The sequence below is a fragment of the Bison bison genome, unplaced genomic scaffold, assembly GCF_000754665.1.
Source record: "Bison bison bison isolate TAMUID 2011002044 unplaced genomic scaffold, Bison_UMD1.0 scf7180017864109, whole genome shotgun sequence".
NCBI classification, from domain to species: Eukaryota; Metazoa; Chordata; class Mammalia; order Artiodactyla; family Bovidae; genus Bison; species Bison bison.
The window spans coordinates 506,952-521,493 of NW_011494681.1; the positions used below are offsets into that span (position 1 = coordinate 506,952).

The following is a 14,542-nucleotide window of genomic DNA, read 5'->3' on the forward strand; positions in this document are numbered from 1 at the left end:
AGCATATTCAAAAGCAGAGACATTACTTTGCCAACAAAGGTCCATCTAGTCAAGGCTGTGGTTTTTCCCTTGGTCATGTATGGATCTGAGAGTTGGACTGTGAAGAAAGCTGAGTGCTGAAGAATTGATGCTTTTAAACTGTGATGTTGGAGAAGACTCTTGAGAGTCCCTTGGACTGCAAGGAGACCCAACCAGTCCTTTCTGAAGGAGATCAGCCCTGGGATTTCTTTGGAAGGACTGATGCTGAAGCTGAAACTCCAGTACTTTGGCCACCTCATGCGAAAAGTTGACTCATTGGAAAAGACTCTGATGCTGGGAGGGATTGGGGGCAGGAGGAGAAGGGGACGACAGAGAATTAGATGGCTGGATGGCATCACCGATTCGATGGACATGGGTTTGGGTGAACTCTGGGAGTTGGTGATGGACAGGGAGGCCTGGCATGCTGCGATTCATGGGGTCACAAATTGTCGGACATGACTGAGCAACTGAACTGAACTGAAAGTAAAGGGGACAGTATTGTGTTGTAATGTGCTACCCTGGAATAAGGCAGGTTTTTGTTGCCGCTGTTGTTAATAAACCTTGAGTAAGACCAGACTGTTGTATGCAAATAAGCATGCTAGCCAAATGACCACCTAAGATAGTATCCATCAAACCTTTCCGACCATGATTAACATTAAGAAAGTTTATATCAGATCTAATTTACACACATCTGTATACACTCCAGTGTGAAACTGAAATAACACTCATAAAGCAGTTCATGTTCTTACTACTATAATGCAGCATCCTTATTTCTTTATATTCCATGTGATTCCATTCCAGTTCTTTCCATTCTAGGAAGAGAGACCATTAGTTTGAAATATATTGATCTCAGAAATTGCTGGACCAGACAACTCTTATTTAGGCAAACATAGGGATATGAATGTGGCTTCCATGATGACTCAGATGGTAAAAAGTCTGCCTGCAATGCAGGAGACCTGGGTTCAATCCCTGGGTGGGGAAGATCCCCTGGGCAAGAAAATGGTAACCCACTACAATACTCTTGCCTGGGAAATCCCATGGACAGAGGAGCCCCGGTGGGCTACAGTCCATGGGGTCACAAAGAATCAGACATGACTGAGTGACTAAACCACCGCCATCAGGGATATGAAAGTGAAAAGTGAAAGTCGCTCAGCCATGTCCAACTGTTTGTGACCCTGTGGATTATACAGTCCATGGAATTCTCCAGGCCAAAATACTGGAGTGGTAGCTGTTCCCTTCTCCAGGGGATCTTCCCAACCCAGGGATGCAACCCAGGTCTCCTGCATCAAAGGCAGATTCTTTACTAGCTGAGCCACCAGGGAAGCCAAGAATTCTGGAGTGGATAGCCTATCCCTTCTCCAGTGGATCTTCCCGACCCAGGAATCGAACCAGAGTCTTCTACATTGCAGGTGGATTCTTTACTAGCTGAGCTACCAAGGAAGCACCAGGGGTATGAATAAGATTTAAGTGCAGCAGTCTTCAGCCATACATTTGAAAGCTTTTCTCAGTAATCACCCTATATTCCATGCAAAAACACAAAAAACAGAAAACCAACCGATCAAAAAAGCACTTTGTTTTTAATTCTTACTATACTTTGACAGAAGCTAGCTCAATTTGACCTTTTAAAATTTTATGGTCATTACTATTCCACTGAAGTCATAGACTAGATATGGTTACGTGGATAGTCAGGTCACTGCAACCAGGAAACCCTGCTTCTTTGTCTGGCTTTGTCATTTTCTACAGGTTGAGTTGTCTTCTCAGAGTCTTAGCTCAGGAGGTAGGGGGATGGGGGCAGTAGTAATATTTATTCTGTATTAATTAATTAATTAAATCCCTTCCTCCCACTCCACTCCTACCCCTACAGTTGTTGGAGGGCCAGCTGGGACAATGTATTTGAAATAATTTTGTAAACTAAAGGGCTTTTTACAATTATAAAGACTGTTGGGCTATAAAATTCTATATTTGTAACTCTTACCTCCTTTAAAAAAATTCCTTCTAGATTTCTCAGTTGAATACACTGATTGCACTTCTGCTGGGAGAACTTCTACCTGGAGACAGGCAGAAGATCATGACAATTTGTACCATCGATGTCCATGCCAGAGACGTGGTGGCAAAACTTATTTCTCAGAAGGCAAGTTGTAGAGATTTCATGTATTTTTTGCTCTTTACTAAAAGTGGTGTTTTTGTCAAAAATATTTCTCAGAAAGCAATTTTTTTAAGTTGGTATTTTTGATTAGTTCTAAGAAATTGGTTGTACTTACTTTGGATACATTTTATATGGGTTAACAAATATATTATCCTTAAAAGAGTTACCCCAAGTGATATCCCCAGGGATTTGGCCTCATAAGGCTCCTCTAATTCAGATCATCCAAAAATTAAGCCAGGATGTGGGACCTCCAAGAAGTCATGTGTTCATTTCCCTGCTTTGTGTCTTCTCTACACCTAAGCATCTTGCCCATTGGCCTGTGGTGACCACCTCTGTGGCTTATCCCGTCAATAGCAGTAAGATTGTGGGCCACCTCAATCATCTCTCTGTGCCTTTGATTAGTTTCTTTTTGAAGAAAGAGAAATGTTGGCCACCCCTTGTCTTTTCCATTCCAGGCTAAATTACTTGAAAAAAAAAAAATAGTAGTTACTTTCTATTCCTTTCAATGCATTGTTTACCTTCTTTCCTTATCTCTTTAAAAAGTTCATGTATCTCTTTGATACCCCCAGTGTTTAATGTGGAAAGAGAATTACTCATCCTTTTTTCAAAATATACTCCTACTTAAAATGTCAGAAGTACGATCGTCTAGTGAACAAAACTGACATACCATGCCCATAAAACTACTTTTTCCAAATCTCTCTTTTCTTTTTTTTTTTTTTTTTGAGGGTGGTAATTACCTTCATGGTTTGAGGGTATGCTTATATTGTGACATATTTTCTGTTGTTTTTCTAGTTCATTCTCATTTTATTAAAATCAAAGCGAATTTTAATTCTCTCCACAAAGTGCAAGCAAATGCTTCCTCGTGTGAACATAAAAAGAAACAGTTCTTGATCCAGGCTCAGGACACTTACTGAATAATGTTGTTTAAATCCTAATCTAAAATTTATCCTTGCAAAATACTCTTACCATGTGTTCTCATTTTGATGATGAGCCATTGATATGACCTTGCATATTTTATCATTATTTTAATCAGTGATGGTTTGCTTGCAGCAGCAGTTTTAATTTAAAATATGTTCTTTATTTTGTACTTAAAGAGATAAAGACTTTGTCTAATTCCTGCTCATTTGGTGTGCCTAAATATGCAATGTGGAGACTCAGGTAGACATAGACAATGAGCAGATAATAATTTTGGTAACTTCAAGTGATTCCTAGGAAATCCTTGGGTCACATTGGATCTGGAAAGAGACTGAAATTATTTTTCAAACTAGGAAATAATGGATAGAATTGAGTAAAATAAGAAATAATGGCAATGAAAAAATACTGTTGTTTGACCTAATGAAAAATGGAGTGGAAATCTGTAATAAAAGCAAAACAATTTTAGAATGGACTTGGTTGAAAGTGTAGTTTGTTTATACGTCTGACATGCTGAAATAATGGATTATGTGCTTTTTCCATCTGATTCCACTGATATGAATATAAAGTCACAAAGTGATCCAATCCTCTAGGGTGATTCACAAAAGAGGAAAAAGCATTGCATCAAGAAATTGATGTTGTTGTACAGTAATAGCCTTCTTAAAACGAAGACTTTTACTACACACATATTTCTGATTAAGTATTCAACCATTTACACGCAATTACAGTTTGCAGGAGCATGTAAGAGATTTCCCTTTTGTGAGATTTTTTAGGAGTAAAATGGGACTCAACAGAGTTAATTAATGGATTACATTTGTGGCCTTAAAACTTTCAGTGTTCGTGTGTAGTGATCAGATGACGTTTTCAGGTCGTCACTCCCGAGGCTTTTGCTTGGCTCTCTCAGCTTCGTCACCGGTGGGAGGATACCCAGAAACATTGTCTCGTAAATATCTGCGATGCCCAGTTCCAGTACTTCTATGAATATTTAGGAAACAGCCCTCGACTTGTGATCACTCCTCTGACTGACAGGTAACAATGATAAGTTGAAGTCAGATGGGAAAAGCCGAGTCAAAAGAAGTCCCCTAGCATGGGTAAGATGTCTCAAAATAATTATTTTCGATGGCTGAAAATAAAGGGTTGCAGGAAAATGTGGAACAAATAGGGAAACTCTATAAAAGCAGTATGGAAATGTACTAACTGAGTGGCACAGTGTATGTTGGTGTTAGAGACAAGAGAACCAAATTAGAAAAGCATAATGACAGGTACTGTGTGGTAGAAACATGAAACCACGGGCCATTAATATGGCTCAAGGCAGCGTCTTTGATCTCAGAGTCCATTCTCTCTGGTTATTTATGGCTGACACCCTGATATCAGGATTTCTAACCATTTCTCCCGCCGCATCCTTTTGTTGAAAGTGTAAAAAGAAGAATTGCCTATGGTAAGTTCATTTCTGAAGGTTACATATAGTGAAGGAAGAAAAGAGGGAGAACAGGAATGGTTCAGCAGATACAGTACTTCTGAAGCACTGTGCTGAGGACCGTCCCAGGATCAAGCAGGCAGGATTCCTGCTCTTACAAAGCGCACTGTCTAGGGGAGTGTGGCTCGTGAGTGGCTGGGAACAGAGAGGAATGGTAAACAGATGAACAGAGCTGTGTTAGGGGGTAATACTTGTTGTTCACTCGCTAAGTCGTGTCTAACTCCTCGCGACCCCATGGACTGCAGCATGCCAGGACTCCCTGTCCCTCACCATTTCCCAGAGTTCACCCAAGTTCATGTCCATTGAATCAGTGATGCCATCCAACCATCCCATCCTCTGCTGCCCTTTTCTCCTTTTGCCCTCAATCTTTCCCAGCATCAGGGTCTTTTCAAATGAGTCGGTTGTCCATATGCTATGACAAAAATAGTACAGGGTGATATGTTAGAAAGTCTCTTGAAGGGAGAGCCTGCTATAGATTGTGAGAGGACAGTGGAGCCAAGACTCAAATGATAACAGGGAACCAGCGAGGCAGACATCCGCGGCCAGATAGTTACAGGTAAAGACAAGTACAAAGTTTCTAAGATGGAAAGGCGCTTGGCTGCTTCATGGGATAGATACAGAGCCCAGTGTGGCTCAAGTGTATCAAAGGAGCAAGTGGTTCTTAAAAGTTCATTGCCTCCTGACTCCAGGGTAATAGATACACACAGTCAGAATGTTGTAGAGATAAGGATATGTCACCTTGACCTGAAATTCTTTGTTAGTATTCCAACCTGTGCTAAATTATTTGATGGGAGAAAGCATATTTAGTCTTTGTCATTAATGAAAGAGAAATCAGACCTCAAGATCATACTCATGTTCCCAAGTACCCAGTTATCACCATGCCACATACGTTACTGGGAATGAAAGTGCAGACAGCTTCAAGTCTGTCTGTCGACCTGGGGTCATAATGGTGCCCTGGGAGATTGGTGAAATTCCCTCATTAGCTTTGGGATTGTTCTTAAACGTATTAATCTACTTGTGACTATGTCATTGATAAATCATAAGGCTTCTGTAATTGTTTCTCTAATTCAGTTCTCTTTAACTTGCCTCTCACTAAAGTCAGTGTTCACTATCTAGTTAATTTACGTACTGCTTTCAGCGTGAGAAATTAAAATTTGTAGCCTGACAAAATCACTTGTATCGTCAAAACTGCAAATGCCTAGAATCTGCTGTATCCGTGCCATTGTTAATAGAGAAGGATACAGGGTACAGGACAAAAGGGAAGAGGCGTTTTAAAGTCTATCAATAGTGAGGACCAATAGCATATTAACTTTCCAATTTGAAAATCACTGTAAGGTTTATTTGGAAGTAAAAAGGAAGATTAATATTCCTTTTATAGAGTGAATAGGGCTGTATAAGATGTTCACAGTATGTTCATTTCTCTCCCATTTCATTCTCAGGATTATTTACTAATAGTTTACATTAACACAAAGATACCTTGCAAATACTGCCATTATGTCGTGTTTGGTGTTGACCTTCCCTTGGTGCGGTAGGCTGGAAAAATATCATCTCCTCCCCTATGTGGGTGGGTTCAGAGACCCAGGTCACCCAGTTTGTAACTGAGAGACTTGGGCTGGAACACAGGTGTTTCCTGGGGTGCAGGCTAAGCTGCTGTTACAGAAAGACCCGGAATATAAGGGCTTCAATAGCATGGAAGCTGGGGTCTCAGTTGGGTGACATTCCCGAGGAGTGTGGTTCAGCAGTATTGGCTTCCGGGTGGCCAACATGCTACACATGGCTTGAACACTTACTTCATTTTGTGGAAAAGGGGAAAAACATCTCAAAGGAGGCATCCTAGGGCGTGTGTGCTCATTTCGGTGCATTTCACACTGGTTGGAGCTTGGTCACTTGGCTGCTCCTGGCTGGAAGGCAGGGAGAAAATGTAGTCTGTAGCATATAGGTGGTCGTAGATCCAGTGGAACTAGGAACCACAGGGAAAGATTGCTAGGGCATAGTCTGCACTAGAAAAAGTGCTGTAATTCCTAGGCCAGGGATCTTTCAATTCCATATTCATTGTAAGATGCTCTGAAATGTGATGGCTGTAAAAAATAGAAACTCTTGCAATTTCCATAGGTAATTACTTCAATTTGCATAGTACTTTGAATTTTTAAGGCATTCACCTTTGGCTTTCTTAGCCGTCCATTGCTTTCACCACTTGGCCACCTCATTGAGTTGGCTTTCTTAATATAACGCTAGAATAAACCTCATTTTATGGAGGAAAAAACTGAGGCAGGTTGATGTCAGAAATGCAGTTTAAGGTTAACATTTGATGGATGGCAGAGTAGACACTGGTCCTGGGTACCCCCACTAGATCCCCTGTCTGTACTAAAACTAAGATAATTCATGAATCTGCAGAAACCCCACGTTAGGTCCTGGCCGGGTATTCGTTTTCCTTCTTTTACAAGTGTTAAATTCTGTCTTAGCATATTTTTCCTTAGGCTAAGAATCTGAATCTTTCCTGCAAAAATAAGTATTATCATAGTCTAAACACACATAACAACACATTTGAAATTAATTCCTGAATACATTTTTAATGTAATAAATTACCTGTGTCATATTTGCTTTGTGTAGTGAAATAGGTATATATTATCTGCATACTTTATATATATTTGTACATCTCATCTCTTAATGTATTTATTAAAATATGAAGTGTTTAATTCTTCATCATCCAAGATTCCTATTTTTCTTATATCAACAATACTTTGAAATGCTGTCTGCCATATTAATAGTATGTTTACCTAGAAATATCAGAAATTCAAGAGCATTACAAATTAAGTGTCATTTGTATTCAAATACACAGCTCTTTGGAAATGAGATAAAGCAATGCCTTCTTCTCTACTATTTTTAAACAGCCAACCTGAAATTAAATTTGATACAATATTATTCTGACTTTTACCATGAACAAATCAGAGGTATGTCAACATGTTGTATTACAGCTACATTCTGGACCATAGCTTCTTAAACTTACAAAAATATTGGATTGTCCTTCACTTTTTCTAGGAATCTCATATAAAATTGTAATACTTGTGTTTTCTTTTGCTTAAAGGTGTTACATTACTTTGACTCAGTCCCTTCATCTCACCATGAGCGGGGCTCCAGCTGGCCCGGCTGGAACAGGAAAAACAGAAACCACCAAAGACCTTGGCCGTGCCCTTGGCATGATGGTTTATGTATTCAACTGTTCAGAGCAAATGGACTACAAGGTAAGTTATAAAATGATACAGCCTAATAGTATTATTCCTCATCTGGAGTAATTCAAACTAATACCTTAAAACTCTTTTCTGTTTACAAATTCTTAATGCCTCACTCCATCGTTTAGTCCATAGGAAGTATCTATAAGGGACTGGTGCAGACAGGAGCCTGGGGCTGCTTTGACGAGTTCAATCGAATCTCTGTGGAAGTTCTGTCAGTGGTGTCGGTGCAAGTGAAAATGATACACGATGCCATCAGAAACAGGAAGGAGAGGTGAGTGGCATGTGGCTTCTTCCTGTTGTTCCAAGTAGAAAGAGCACCATGGAGCAATAGAGGAGACCTTGTCTCCAGTCTCTGACGGCCTCTCCCTGTCCCATGAGATGGATGGAATGAGAGTGGCTGGTTAATTGTGAAGATTTATTTTGAATAACCCCCCATGTCTTTGCAGTGGTGTTTGAGTGTTCAATACAAGAAAGGTGTATCACATTACTTTAATTACTTAAAGAATAAACACCCTCTGCAACACTGAATCCTGTGATCAATTCTCACTCCTGATCTTACTTGACCTTCTGGCAGCGTCTGACACCATCTCTCCCTTCTACATGATACACTTTCTTCACATAGGTTCCAAGATCCCACATCCTCCGAGTTTTCCCTCATCCTCAGGGCTGCTCGTTTGCTGATTTCCTCTTGACTATAAAATGAGGGGAAGCATAGTGTCCATCTCATAGATTATCGTGAGAATTAGATGCAGAGCACTTGGGCAAGTGCCTGACGCATAGCATCATGTCAGTGTTGTTGCTCAGTTGCTCAGTCACGTCCAACTCTTTGTGACCACATGGACTGCAGCACGCCAGGCTTCCCTGTCCTTCACTATCTCCCAGAGTTTGCTCAAACTCATGTCCATTGCGGAGAAGGCAATGGCACCCCACTCCAGTACTCTTTCCCGGAACCTCCCATGGACGGAGGAGCCTGGTAGGCTGTGGTCCATGGGGTCGCTAAAAGTCAGACACGACTGAGCGACTTCACTTTCACTTTTCACTTTCATGCATTGGAGAAGGAAATGGCAACCCACTCCAGTGTTCTTGCCTGGAGAATCCCAGGGACGGTGGAGCCTGGTGGGCTGCCGTCTATGGGGTTGCACAGAGGCGGACATTACTGAAGCGACTTAGCAGCAGCAGCAGCATGTCCATTGAGTTGGTGATGCCATCCAGTCATCTCATTCTCTATCGCCCCTTTCTCTGCCTACCTTCAATCTTTCTTTGCATCAGGTGGCCAAAGTATTGGAGTTTCAGTATCAGTCCTTCAATAATTACTCAGGGTTGATTTTCCTTTAGGATTGACATTCCTTTAGGATGTCACAATCTTTGGGCCTCTTCTTTTCCCTGTCTCTATTCATTCCTTGATCACCTCATTTAGTCTCATGGCTTTCAATGCCATATCGATGGTGCTGGCTACTGGCTGCCCAGATCTCCTTTCTCTGATATCTAGACTTACATAGACAATGTCAGCAATTGTCTTGGGGCATCTTAGGACTCAGTTTGAAGTCTCACTGGCCTGTCGTATTTAATAGATCCAAAGTCAAAATCTTGGTCCTTGAACTAAGACCTATATTATTATCTGTCTTGTCCCAGTAGAATACACCCTCCCATCTTCCAGTTATTTGGGTCAAATAGATCTAGAACCTAATCACTTCATAACTTGATGCCACACTCTGAGAGACAGAACATGAGTGGGACTTAGGGTTTGATGGATTTGTTTGGGAAATCAGTATTGCAGTACCGAATTATGGTTTTCTTCCTACCATTTTTTTGTATATATTGCCATCTCATGTATCTGGCCTACCCATTGATCCCCATTTTTGGGTTTTTTTGCTCAGCTAGCTGTTTTATCCATTAAAATGTCAGTCTGCCATCAGGGAAGGATCATCCAGTCCCTTGAAACTGTTAACCAATTACAGAAGTTTCTAGTTATTTTAGATACATCTGAATATTTCTACCTTCTAGGAAAATTCTCAGTCCTGCCACATGGCTCTGGGAAAACAGCTTCCTGTGTTTACCACGTGTCTGCTGCCTTACCTGCCCCTGACCTAATGGTATGCTACAGAAGTGAGGTTATTCCCCTGTGATTTCCAGACATTTGATTTAGCGTTTAGTCAAAATCTCCTTATTTGATGTAACCCAGATGCCTTTGAGGCCATCCTTTCTTACAGGGAGTGAGATAACTGATCAGTGTAAGGACTTGTGAAAATTCCCAACCAGGGTCTCTGTGTGTGCATATATGTGAACTGATCATCCTCATGCTGGCCCATGTACAGACTGCTAGATTCCTTCATGATTTCCTGAGTTCTATTACATTCTCTTTTTGTTTGAGGATTTAAGAGATGAGACCACGCCTCAGCCACAAAGCCTTCCAGCATCTTGCTGTGTCCCTCCAGCCCCCCACCCCGAGATCCCTGCCCTTGACACGTGGCTGTCCCTGCTCTGAGTGATGGCAGAGTGCTCAGCCACCCACCTGTCCTGCTGCCATAGCTGCCTGCCAGGCCCGTCTGCCTTCCCCAGCCTGACCCTATGGGAATGAAGAGTTCTCCATTCGTACCTTGACTATACACAGTCCACCTCTTCGTCCTTGTCTAGCATCTAAGAAACAATCCTAAAATTGGCATTCTCTTACCCTCTTGAATTTGATGATGGAGGCCCAGGTCCTTGGCCACTTCAGCCCCTCAGTTTCTCAACAAGAGAAAGCCTTATATGTGTTTAATTTGCTGCTGTTGGTTCTCAGTCGCCCAGTCATGTCTGACTGATTGCGACCCCATGGACTGCAGCACGCCAGACCTCCCTGTCCCTCACCATCTTCCGAAGTTTGCCCAAGTTCATGTCCACTGCACTGGTGATGCCATCCAGCCATCTCATCCTCTGTTGCCCTCTTCCCCTTCTGCTCTCAATCTTTCCCAGCATCAGGAACTTTTCCAGTGAGTCAGCTGTTCGTATCAGGTGACCAAAATACTGGAGCTTCAGCATCAGTCCTTCCAACAAGTATTCAGGGTTGATTTCCCTTAAGATTGACTGGTTGGATCTCCTTGCTGTCCAAGGGACTTGCAGAAGTCTTCTCCAGCACCACAGTTCAAGGGCATCAATTTTTGGTGTTCTGCCTTGTTTATGGTCCAGCTTTCACAGCCGTACGTGACCACTGGGAAGACCATAGCCTTGACTAAACAGACTTTTGTCGGTCCATTTCAGTAATGTCTCTGCTTTCCAACATGCTGTCTAGGTTCATCATAGCTTTTCTGCCAAGAGGCAATCATATTCTGGTTTCATGGCTGCAGTCACCATCCTCAGTGATTTTAGAGCCCAGAAAGGGGAAATCTGTCACTAATTCACCTTTTCCCTTGTACTTGCCATGAAGCAATGGGGCCAGATGCCATTATCTTCGTTTTTTTTAATATTTAGTTTTAAGCCAGCTCTTTCACACTCCTCCTCCAACCTCATGAAGAGGCCCTTTAGTTCCTCTTCGCTTCCTGCCATTAGGGTGGCATCATCCGCATATCTGAGGTTGTTGATGTTTCTGTTCCTGATGCTCTCACAGCAGGTATACTGGGGTGGGTGGCCATTCCCCCCCCAGTGGAGCTCTCTGCGTCTATGACCCATGCGTCTTGGGTGGCTCTGCATGGCATGGCTCATAGCTTCACTGAGTCACACAAGCCCCTTTGCCACAAGACAGTGCTCCATGAAGGGGGTGTTTCGTTTACCCCCGTGTGAAAGTTCGCTTCTGCTTGTCCTTCCATTTAGTTCCTACAGGCCTTTATGTTCCATCTCCCTGGCCTTCAACAGCCTAATGGTCCTGTTAAAGCTTTCTGAACATAGCCATAGTTATAACTAACATCTGTTGAGTATTTACCATGCTCCAGGCAATGGCACCCCACTCCAGTACTCTTGCCTGGAAAATCCCATGGATGGAGGAGCCTGGAAGGCTGCAGTCCATGGTGTCGCTGAGGGTTGGACACGACTGAGTGACTTCACTTTGACTTTTCACTTTCATGCATTGGAGAAGGAAATGGCAACCCACCCAGTGTTCTTGCCTGGAGAATCCCAGGGATGGGGCATCCTGGTGGGCTGTCATCTATGGGGTCGCACAGAGTCGGACACAACTGAAGTGACTGAGCAGCAGCAGGCACTGTACAGTCTCCCCTAGTGGCTCAGTGGTCAGGAATCTGCCTGGCAATGCAGGACACATGGGTTCGATCCCTGGGTCGGGAGGATCCCCTGGAGGAGGAAATGGCAACCTACTCTAGCATTGTTGCCTGGGAAATCCCATGAACAGAGGAGCCTGGCAGGCTACAGTCTATGAAGTCACCAGGAGTTGGACATGACTGAGCAGCTAAGCAGGCACGCACACACATGCAGACACTGTACTCTTAGCCATTTATATACATAATCTCTTTTAATCATCATATAATCCAATAAACTGGATAATATTACTATTATCTTCCCCGCCTTTTGTATTAGATGAGGGAATGGAATATGCCTAAAGTGATATATCTGATCTCTGAATGCTCCCAATCTGGCCCCAGAGCTAGGTGTCATAAGCACCACGGTATTCAGTCATGTCTGACTCTGTGTGACCCCATGGACTGTAGCCCTCCACACCTCACTGTCCATGGGATTCTCCAGGCAAGAATACTTGAGTGAGTTGCCATGCCCTCCTCCAGGGGATCTTCCCAACCCAGGTTTCAAACCCACAATCTTTTATGTCTCCTGCTTTGGCAGGTGGGTTCTTTACCACTAGCACCACCTGGGAATCCCACCTCTCAATGGTGGTCAGTAGATATTTGTTGAATAAGTGGGAGGGAAGGAGAGATGGAGGGTGAGCACACGGACAAGGGAACAACTGAAAAAAGTCCCTCTCCTCTCTGAGCTGGACATTCTCTATCTGTACCACATCACATTCAAGAAATTGCAGCCCATGTTGAAGTCCAAGATGGCATCACCTTTCATTAACTGTTGAAGTAGTCAAGTCCTCATTTTTATATTCTAGCACACTGGCCATGCTAAAATACAAAGGGATATTTGCCATACTTGTAATTTCTTTGGGGGAAGGGAGTGTATTTTTAATAAACATGCTTCAAGATATTCAAAATATGTATGCTTATGAATTTTAAAGAAAATTACACAGCATAAACAGCTTCCTAATAATAATTTGCATTTTGCAGTGGTTTGCATTTGTCAATGTGCATTGATATTCAATGAACACATTTAATTCCATCAGCATTCTTCTTCTGGTAGATTTGTATTTCTTGGCGAAGCTATCATACTGAAGCCATCAGTCGGAATATTTATCACTATGAACCCAGGATATGCTGGTCGAACTGAATTACCAGAAAATCTCAAAGCTCTTTTCAGGCAAGTGTTATGCTTTGTGGTTTAGCATCTGGAGCGCTCATGCCACCTAACGTTGCTGGTTTGCACTGTTAAATGATTTGTTTTTACTCAAGAATTTCTATGGAAAACCCCTTATTGTTTCTTTGGGATCCCTTTATAGAGAGAACTTTCACCATGATAAATTAACTCTTGTGAAATATGAAACCAGACCTCAAAATTGTTACATAAAACTTACATGGTACATTGAACATTTAATACTAGCTCTTATTATATTTATAATAAAATGATTTTTATTATAAATATAATTTTGACAAAGTACAGACTATTTGGAAAATATGAAACTGAATAAAGAAAAAAATTATAATTTTATCACCTAGAAATATGATTGTTATATTTTTTCTAGTCTTATAATTCCTGTTTTATGAGTTTAAGTTATTAGATTAGGCATGATTTTCATTTAATTCTCATTTAATGTGTTGACATAAGTAGTTTGTCATATTACTGAAAATTCTTTAGAAATACCATTTCTTTGTAGCTCCAAAATGGTCACTCCCTTGGCTCATCCATAATCTTCTTAACCATTCCCTATTGTCTGACATGGAGGGCTTGTGTTTTTCTTTTCGGTTCTTTATAATCACAAAATAGCAGGCTGTAAACATCCCTTCACATGAAGCATTATCCTTATTTCAGCTTATTATCCAGAATAGATTTCTACATGTAGAATTACTTGGTGAATGGTTCAGGTCTTTACTGACAACCTGCTTTCCACACATACTCTGCCCGTTTATACACTTACAGCAATCTGTCAGAGAACTTGTGCTGTTGAGTCTGAACCCATTCCTTTTAACTCATGTTTTAAATCAGCTTTGTTTCCTGCGATAAAATGCACCCACCTGAGTATCACAAGCTGGAATCAAGATTGCTGGGAGAAATATCAATAACCTCAGATATGCAGATGACACCACCCTTATGGCAGAAAGTGAAGAGGAACTCACAAGCCTCTTGATGAAAGTGAAAGTGGAGAGTGAAAAAGTTGGCATAAAGCTCAACATTCAGAAAACGAGTATCATGGCATCTGGTTCCATCACTTCATGGCAAATAGATGGGGAAACAGTGGAAACAGTGTCAGACTTTATTTTTTGGGCTTCAAAATCACTGCAGATGGTGACTGCAGCCATGAAATTAAAAGATGCTTACTCCTTAAAAGGAAAGTTATGACCAACCTAGACAGCATATTCAAAAGCAGAGACGTTACTTTGACAACAAAGGTCTGTCTAGTCAAGGCTATGGTTTTTCCTGTGGTCATGTATGGATGTGAGAGTTGGACTGTGAAGAAGGCTGAGCGTGGAAGAATTGATGCTTTTGAAGTGTGGTGTTGGA

At 41.7% G+C, this 14,542-nt stretch overlaps 1 protein-coding gene across 1 annotated transcript in view; it reads left to right on the forward strand.

The window, feature by feature from the left end:
* DNAH11 (dynein, axonemal, heavy chain 11) overlaps positions 1 to 14,542 on the forward strand; it is a 374,558-nt gene that overhangs the window by 130,441 nt on the left and 229,575 nt on the right. Inside the window, exons 31-35 of the mRNA XM_010839026.1 lie at positions 2,018 to 2,149; positions 3,945 to 4,105; positions 7,639 to 7,795; positions 7,912 to 8,057; positions 13,067 to 13,183. Of these exons, the coding sequence (XP_010837328.1) occupies positions 2,018 to 2,149; positions 3,945 to 4,105; positions 7,639 to 7,795; positions 7,912 to 8,057; positions 13,067 to 13,183 (713 nt within the window). The remainder of the gene's footprint in view (positions 1 to 2,017; positions 2,150 to 3,944; positions 4,106 to 7,638; positions 7,796 to 7,911; positions 8,058 to 13,066; positions 13,184 to 14,542) is intronic.